The sequence below is a fragment of the Seriola lalandi genome, unplaced genomic scaffold (genome assembly GCF_002814215.2).
Source record: "Seriola lalandi dorsalis isolate HSWRI2012SDOR001 ecotype SW California unplaced genomic scaffold, Sedor1 jcf7180002054576, whole genome shotgun sequence".
Lineage (NCBI taxonomy): Eukaryota > Metazoa > Chordata > Actinopteri > Carangiformes > Carangidae > Seriola > Seriola lalandi.
In genome coordinates, this window is record NW_019525129.1 from 436,120 (window position 1) to 445,511 (window position 9,392).

Sequence of the window (9,392 nt, forward strand, 5' to 3'; positions counted from 1 at the left end):
ACCCAAATGTATTTAATGCACCATGTGAGCACAATATCAACTGAGATATTAAAGGTATTAAGACCCTGACACATAATGTCCTAAACACTGGAAATCAGGCTTTTACCATCTAAGTTTATTTTGTGTTCAAATGGTTCATAGTCACAAACAAATTACCATCAAGTAAAAAAGGCGTATGTTCATGATCAAACCTGGACCGTACAAAAATGTCACATAATAACAACTCTCTCTGTCTCTCTCTCTCTCACTGTCTCTCTCTCGTGTCTCTCTCTCTCTATCTCTCTGTTTCCCTGTCTCTGTGTCTCTCTCTGTCTCTCTGTCTCTCTCTCACTGTCTCTCTCTCACTGTCTCTCTCTCTCTGTGTCTCTCTCTGTCTCTCTGTCTCTCTGTCTCTCTATCACTGTCTCTCTCTCGCTGTCTCTCTCTCTCTCTGTCTCTCTGTTTCCCTGTCTCTGTGTCTCTCTCTGTCTCTCTGTCTCTCTGTCTCTCTCTCTCCGTCTCTCTCTCACTGTCTCTCTCTCTCTGTCTCTCTCTGTTTCCCTGTCTCTGTGTCTCTCTCTGTCTCTCTGCCCCCCACCCACCACCCCACCCCAACACCCCTCTCTTTCTGTGTCAGTGCGTCTAAGTGGGAGGAGCTCGGTGCTTCAGGTCCAGAAAGGGGGGTTATGGAGGACTGTCTGCTCAGAGGACTGGAACAACTGGCTGGGGGTCTCTGCCTGCAAGCAGCTGGGTTATTCAAGGTCTTGGCTTTGACTAGGATTTCTTTCCCTTGTTTATTTTTTTAGCAATATCTGTATGTAATGATGTCATAATCTCATGATGTCATGATGTCATGATCTCTCAATGTCATGTTGCAATGATGTTATGATGTTATGATATGATGTCACGATGTCATAATCTCATGATGTCATGATGTCATGATGCAATGAAGTTATGATGTTAAGATGTCATGATGTCATGATGTCATAATCTCATGATGTCATGATGTAATGGTAGATTTGCCCCCCTCTCATTCAGCCTGTTGTTTTGATCTGGATTCTCATTGTGCAGAGTGTAATATGAATTTACCTGGCAATGAAAAGTAACATGTTACTAAACTACTGCAACAACATTATATTTTCTCTGCTGCCATGTTCAGGTCAAACTTCACATCTCTGGCTCATTACAGGTACTGATCTAAGAATAGAAACATTTTCTATCCATTTTATTAATTCCATGCAGGTATTTGTTTTCTGGTGTGTACATCCAGAAGACGTGTTAGTCCATCAGTCAGAGACCTACTAAGATAACATGTCAATGGCTGTTCTTTGATTGGAGTTTGACTCTTTTGAGGTGGCGCTCAGTGCCAGGAGGTTATTTTACTTCAGTATTCACAAGGTGTGACTACATGTTTCAGGTATTCTGAATACTGGGTGTTGCAGTTCTTTAAGGCCACAGGAGTACAGTTCACTAACATGAAATGATGGTATCCAGTGTAAGTAAAACAGTATGTTTCATTATCCTCCCAAACAGCTGGTTAATGATCAAATCAAGATCTGTTTTTATCTAATGTACTGTGATGATTTTGTTAATGCTACAAAACTCTACCAACTCAAATGAATGTTGTGTAATGACAGTAGAAGAATAGCCGAGGGACAGAAAGTCTTTAGAGAGCTGTTCCCTGCAGCAGTTCAGGGGTTTGTAGGACTGAACTGCCTCAGCAGCTACGGTATGCTTCAAGGACAAAACATGATTCAGTCATGGTAAACTGGGGGGGCTGTGGTGGAAGCAATGACACATGAGACCCCAAACAGGAAGTCCAGTTTTAGTAACATATCTATCATCACACACATACACACACACACTACGCAGTGGTTTATCAGCCTATAGACAGAATGTTACAACAGTGTCAGACATTTTATCTTCTCTCTTTATCTGTCTCAACCATCATGAGGTTAACAGTGGAAATCTGTGATGCATATATGTGAGTTGCCAGTGCAGCACCATGCTGGATGATGTCGCTTTGCATTATGTCTTTATAAGCCTATATTTTGCAAACCTGAACCTGAGTGTTTTTATTCCTCCACACCGGAGACAGTCAGAGTGAAATTGTTTTCAGGTTGTCCGTCCATCCCATTCTTATGGACATGATATCTCAGCAACACCTTGATGGAACTTCTTCACATTTGGAACAAACTTGGACTCAAGGACGAACTAATTAGATTTTGGTGATCAAAGGTCAAAGGTCAATGTCAGTGTGACCTCATTAAACACTTTTTAGCCATTACTCAAGACTTTAGCAATTATGACAAAATCTCACGCAAATGGCAAGAAATGGAAAGAGGAGGAAGACAACCACAAGGAAGTGATTTTAGTTTTTTTCAGAAGCCTTTTGCACTGACACCGTCACTGAGCTGATGGAGACGTCCCATTTAAATAAATGAGAGAGTTGACCCTTGTCTGAACATTATTAGACAACACTGAAGAGGACTGTGTTTTAATGTTGTGTTACATGAGATGCCAAGTGGATGGTTTGCTCCCTGTTTTATGTTTGAAGTTTAAAAGAAGTGCAACACAGCATTAAAGGGTTTCAGATGCACATGATAGTCTTTTTTACATATGAACAAGTGAAATGGTTATCAACAGGATTTTAAAACATTGTCATTGACTTAAAGTTTGAGCTGTATGTTCTGTGTCTGTCAGGTATGTGGAGTCATTCTTCATCTCTCTGACCTCCATTGAGCAGGACCTTCAACACAATCTAATGTCCATTGCCCTGAACCAGCCCCACATCATAAAGCTGCAGAACACCACCACTTTCAGGTACATGAGCACAACCTCATTTCAATCAGTGAAAAAGGATCAACACTTACTGTGCTGATGGTCAGTGACAAACTTTTGTATGTGTTTAAAAAGTCTAGTGGGTCAGCTGATCAACTGAGGAATCCTGTGCAAAAGCCAGACAAAGCCAGATCCATTTTTCTGATATCTCATAAGTCTTTATTCATCTATTGTGATTGTGGAAGGTAGATATACTGTATTTCTCTGTGCACATGATTAAAATTGCCATTTTCTCAGTTGGCATGAAGCTAATGAAGTTAATTCCATCTTTGTTCTTTTATTTACCCTGAGTCTGTCTGTGATTTGTTGATGTGTCATCACAGTAAGACTGAGTGCAGCTCAGGGAAGGTGACCACTTTGAAATGTCTGGGTGAGGAGACCTACAGACTGACTGATGTTTGCTCTGGTCATGACTGTTTTCTGTGAGGATTTAACATGGAGTCAGGAGGAGTTTAGTGCACACAGTGTTGCATGGCATGCACATGTGTGTATTTCCTCTGTGTGTGTGTCTTAATCACAATATCTTACAGCTCTCATTCATGGTGTTCATGTGAAAACCTGTTGTAAGTCAAAAGCCAGAGTTTCATGTAATTAAATAACGAAAACCTACAGAAGCCCTGAAAGGCAAGGGAAATTTTCTTTTGACATTTTTAGAAAATTTGAAAAACATTTTCACTTGCCTTGCGTTTTCACAAAACATTTCTAGCCAAAAGAAGGAACAGTAATGTTACATAATTTGATAACAGTGATTGTATGTGCCTTGTTTTCAGGCTAATGGAGAAATTAAAAATCACCTGGAGGGAAACATGAATTTTAGTCTGATTTTAGTCTTTCACCTGTGAAAGGCAAGGGGAAAAAATACTTATGGGGGGTGGGGATCATTTTTCTATTTCTTTTGTTCTTTTTTCACAAAAAAATATCACTAGCCTCTCAGGGCTTCCATAGTGTGTGTGTGTGTGTGTGTGTGTGTGTGTGTGTGTGTGTGTGTGTGTGTGTGTGTGTGTGTGTGTGTACATGAGTGTGTTTATGTGGCTTGTGTGTGTTTGTGTTTGCATGCACTCAGGTTGAACTGGGCCAGATTTTAAGATTGATACTGATACTTTTGGTCTAAACTGCTCACAGATGATCAGTGGGCGGGGCATTCCACCAGTGTTACCAATAAAGAGCAGACGACCTGTCATTATAGTTCTCTGTGGCTGTGAAGGTGTTCATCACCTTCATGAGCTCTGGGCTCAGACACTCTGAGTTTTAAGTCTGTAACAAACTGGGGCATGAAGTTTGATCATTTATTAGTTAAGCCGGTCCAATGACCAGGCTATGAATTGCATTATGGGAAATGTAGGCTCTTTGCATTTTAGGAACTAAAAATGCCTCTGCCCAGTGATTTAGAATATTGTTTTTGTTTAAACTGTCTCTTGAGAGTCCCCCAGTGTTGGAATGGAAGTGAATACTAAATCACTGATGTATCACAATAGATAAATTATTTAGGAACAGCTTTAAGTTTCAAGTGTTTCCTCCAGACCTCACCTCTGGTGGAGTTTATAACAGCCTCTGAACACATCATGAGACAGTAACTGAAAGCTGACATGAGGACGGTATTTTTTTGATAGCAGCTCTCTAACTCACCTGGTCAGAGGTAGGAGAGGCTCAAAGAATCTGCAGATTTAACTTATTCAATCAATGTTTATGTTATAACTCACTTGACATTGCCATTGTCAAATCTGTGACCTTTGACCCTGGTCACATGTCTGTCTTCAGAATGTGGCTCCAGGCCTCAGTACAGCACTCGTATTGTTGGAGGTAACATCTCCAGACCAGGTCAGTTCCCATGGCAGGTCAGTCTCCACTACAACGGTGAGCACCTGTGTGGAGGCTCCATCATAACATCCCGCTGGATCCTCACGGCGGCACACTGTGTGTACGGGTGAGTCACACAATCAAACATAAAGTATCTATATATCAGATGTTACACTGTGTAGGTCCCAGACAAGATACTGTATGTAGTAAGGCAGGTTAATTATTGTAATAATTTTTGCTGATAAAGCTTCTCTGTCCAATTCATCATGGTTAAAAAGAGGACAGGGATTCATCATCACTGGAGGACAACATGTTCCACAGGTGTCATCTGTCATTTTTCAAAATCCAACTTTTCCCAGATTCACAGTCTCAGTTGTTTTTCTCACTAAAATCTCTATAAACACTGTCTTTGGACTGATAAAAGTGTCTGAAGACACTGATCCGAGTTTTACCAGGAGCATTGGTGGAGGAGGTAGACTGCAGACACCACTCAGGGCTGAATAGATATATATATATATAATATCTCCTATGTCCAGAGTCGTTTTGTACAGTTCATTCAGAAAGTCTGCAGACCCCTGAACTATTTTCACATGTTGTGATGTTGCAGTCTGATGATAAAATCTTTAAAGCTCCATATTTTCTTCTTCCCCTGTGTTTTATTTGAAGTGCTGATCCATAAGAAAATATATTTGTGGTTTTAAGAACCAAAAACCATCTTAATGTAGTTTTACATCTCCTCTCTCAGGCTTTTCTCTGGAGCTCTAGTAACAACGGGTCATTGAGCCAATCAGAAGAGAGGAGGCTCTGAGGTTCTCTTCTGACTGGCTGACTGTTTTCTGAGTGATCCAATAAAAATATAGCAGATTGCAGGTAAACACTCAGAGAAACCAAATCCTGCAATGTTGGATGTTGGGTGCAGATGAACGGTGCTTGGGGCATGGCCGAGATCAGTGACTGCTTTGTTGTGACATCACAAAGTTCCAGAAGTCCTGACGGCTGGTTTTAAGGCTCAGTTTCTGAATACAGGCTGTGTGCATTTCTTTGTGGACTGAGCACTTTGATACTTTCACAGAACCTAAACCTGCTTTATAATCAAACAACACATGGACATATGCCTTTATACAATATTGACCTTTTAGGTACTTGTTCTTGAGTACTGTATATCCATTTTATGTTCATAACTACAGTTACTTTACAGATTGATATTTTATGTTGAGAAACAGGTGATCAGCTCATAAGATACAACACAGTCCAAGAAAAACTTTTGTGACTTGTAACCTCTGACGAACAAAACTATGTGTTGTTGTGGCACCTTGTCTCAAGTGAGATGTATGTGTGTTCTTAACAGCTCCACCTTTTTTTTACAAACTATATAAATCTTCTTATGGATCAATATTTCAAATAAAACACAGGAAAAGTGTGAAATATAGACCTTTAAAATTGAACTGAAGTACAGTAGGCTACTGAGTAAATGTAGTTACTCTCCCTCATTGCTGCTCTGCTGGATCAGCTCACATCCAGCTCTGCTCCTCTCTCACGCCTTGTGTGTGAATCATTACAGACTGTTGAAAGGACACATTAGGACACTGACATAAAACGACCTCTTCCTGTCACCGTGTTTTTAAGGATATGTTAAGGATATGTTATTGAAGGAGCCAGATGCTCTGCTGCAAACAGCTGCTATGTGGATATGACACAGCAGAGAGCACAAATTCTCTGTCATACAGTTAAACTAATACCTTTAGCCTGGTGACAGGCCTGTGAACTCTGTTCAGTAAAATAATGAACAAGAACAAGAAGGTAAACTGTGGGTTGCAGGATGACATCTTCCCCTCACACCTCCTGTCTCACTTTCTCTGTCCGGTCTGTCCTCAGGTTTGCAGACCCCTCCATGTGGACAGTCCATGTGGGGCTGACACAGCAGCTGGTCCATGGGGCCCAGTCTCTGGCTGTGGAGCAGATCATATACCACGCTCGCTATCGGCCAAAAGGACTAGACTACGACGTGGCTCTAATGAAACTGGCCGTGTCTCTGGTTTTCAATGGTACTGGTGTTTTCATATTCATACATACACAGTACAACCTGTCTGTCTCAGACCAGCAGCAAAGAACAGAGCCTGTCCTCTTCCTCATTACCCTCCTTCTGCCCTTAGACAAGGCACATATTCTCACTCTGTTCCAGAGCTGCTCAGTACAGGTGTAAAGTACAAATCACTCACTGCAGTTTGTTCACAGTTTTACAAGCTGAGTGATCCATCACTATTCACATACTCTCCAGTATCTACAGAAGTAAGTGAACGCATCACTATTCAGATACTCTCCAGTATCTACAGAAGTAAGTGAACGCATCACTATTCAGATACTCTTCAGTATGTACAGATGTAAGTGAACACATCACAGTGTTGTTCACAGCCACAGATTAATCTGTTGTGATTCAGTTGTAGCTACAGGTTCCTCCTGCAGGCAATTCTTCTGCTATACATTTATATTATATACATTTATATACAATAATTTAATATCATACAGATGTGTTTTTATGGCGGTTGGTGTGAGTCCCTCCCTGTGGCAGGCTGAGACATTTAGCCGCCAGAGGAGCTGCTGCTCTTTCACCCAGGAGAACTGACATTTTCTCCTCTGGGGTTAATATTTGGAAGTTTGGATTTTTTTTTTTTTTTCTCTGTCTCTCGATGCAGAGAACTTGTCACAGTGGAGGAGGAAGTGCATCTCTGTCTCTACCTCTTTTGTCGAGCAGTGACCACACATGCTCCTCTCTGGGCAGCCATGTCTGTTTGTATCGTCCTGTTTCTATTGCTAGTCGGTCACTGAGCCTGTATTTGGTCAGGATCCGTCTCTGCTTCGTATCTGACAGAGAGGAAATACTCGGCTCATTTGTATTCTCTGTTTAGGGTAAGATAACAATTTAGTCTATTTTGGATTTTAATTTCATTTTTCCACTGTTGTACGTAAAGATTTTTTGACTGATTCATAATTAGTTTTATTCTGTTGTGTTGTTTTGATGCCGTGCTGATGGGAGCGTGGCTGGTTAGCTTCACAGTCAGCTGACTGAGGGGATTGTTTTCAGGGTTCGGCTCTTGGGTCTTCAGTGCTTTGAATGCCAGTGTGTCCTCTTGGATTTAAATTAAGATGTGTCCAAAATGTTTTTGCCATTTCTGAATGTTTAGCAGTAAAGGGAAACGTCCCAGTTCTGCTCGGCAGCTGTTGTTTGGTGTTTTCCTTTGAACACCTAGAGTTCTTCTGCAGAATCAGTGTGCAGGGTTTCTATTGGGTGTTTATCCCATGAGCCATACTCTAATCCACTGAGGGGGCCCCAGACCTCTCTTCCATATAGAGCTATTGGTAAAATTATGTAATCAAATATTTTTGTCCAGATTCTAATTGAGATGTTCATGTTGAATAATTTGTTAGTTTTTAATGTATATATTGCTCTGCATGCTTTTTCTTCGAGTGCATGTATGGCCATATTGAAACTGATGCAGATATGTTCAGACCAAGTCAAGTGTAATTTATTGTGTGTCCAATGTGGGGGTGTTAAAATGTTTTTTGTTTTCAAAATGTCTGGGTTTGTTTTGAAAGATCATAAATTGTGTTTTGTTAAGGTTTACATCCAGGGCCCAGTTTGACAGTACTGCTCCAGGATGCTCAGGTTCTGTTGAAGACCATCACTGGTTGGGGATAATAGAATTAGGTCGTCTACATAAAGCAGGTTTCTAATCTCTGTGTCCAAGAGTGTGAGGCCTGAAGCTGCTGATCGGTCCAACTGCTCTGCAAGTTCATTAATATACAGGACCTCTCTGGTCTGTCTGTCTGTCTGTCTCTCTCTCTCTGGTCTGTCTGTCTGTCTGTCTCTCTCTCTCTGGTCTGTCTGTCTGTCTCTCTCTCTCTCTCTGGTCTGTCTGTCTGTCTCTCTCTCTCTCTCTGGTCTGTCTGTCTGTCTGTCTCTCTCTCTGGCCTGTCTGTCTGTCTGTCTCTCTCTCTCTCTCTCTCTCTGGTCTGTCTGTCTGTCTGTCTGTCTCTCTCTCTCTCTGGTCTGTCTGTCTGTCTGTCTGTCTCTCTCTCTCTCTCTGGTCTGTCTGTCTGTCTGTCAGTCTGTCTGTCTCTCTCTCTCTCTCTGGTCTGTCTGTCTGTCTGTCTGTCTGTCTCTCTCTGGTCTGTCTGTCTGTCTGTCTCTCTCTGGTCTGTCTGTCTCTCTGTCTCACCGTCAGTCTGTCTCTGGTCCGTCTGTCTGTCTGTCTGTCTGTCTGTCTGTCTGTCTGTCTGTCTGCCCCCCCCCGAGGTTTCTGGTGTCATGATGTTGATCAGTCTACACCGTTCACACTTCTCCACCTTGTAGTGTGAAGCTGCTGCTGTCAGTTCATTCCACCAGTGTAATTACACATTAGCTGTATGACTGATGATGATGATGATGATGACGATGATGACGATGATGACGATGATGACGATGATGACGATGATGATGACGATGATGATGATGATGATGATGATGATGATGATGATGATGGGAACCACACACACACTTGTTGTTGTTGTGTCCAGTGTGAAACTCATGGTCTCTCCTCTTCAGGCCTGGTGGAGCCCATCTGTCTGCCCAACCATGGGGAGGACTTTGTGGAGGGCACCATGTGCTGGATCTCTGGATGGGGAGCAACTGAGGCCGATGGTGAGTCCCCACCCCCCACCCCACCCCCCATCCCCACATCTGGGCTCCAATATAAAACCTTGATCACTTCATGTGTGTATTCCCCTCCTCTCTGATG

At 42.0% G+C, this 9,392-nt stretch overlaps 1 protein-coding gene across 1 annotated transcript in view; it reads left to right on the forward strand.

The window, feature by feature from the left end:
- tmprss3a (transmembrane serine protease 3a) overlaps nt 1–9,392 on the forward strand; it is a 19,256-nt gene that overhangs the window by 5,006 nt on the left and 4,858 nt on the right. Inside the window, exons 5-10 of the mRNA XM_087177000.1 lie at nt 617–740; nt 2,683–2,802; nt 3,144–3,190; nt 4,579–4,744; nt 6,493–6,662; nt 9,200–9,295. Of these exons, the coding sequence (XP_087033126.1) occupies nt 617–740; nt 2,683–2,802; nt 3,144–3,190; nt 4,579–4,744; nt 6,493–6,662; nt 9,200–9,295 (723 nt within the window). The remainder of the gene's footprint in view (nt 1–616; nt 741–2,682; nt 2,803–3,143; nt 3,191–4,578; nt 4,745–6,492; nt 6,663–9,199; nt 9,296–9,392) is intronic.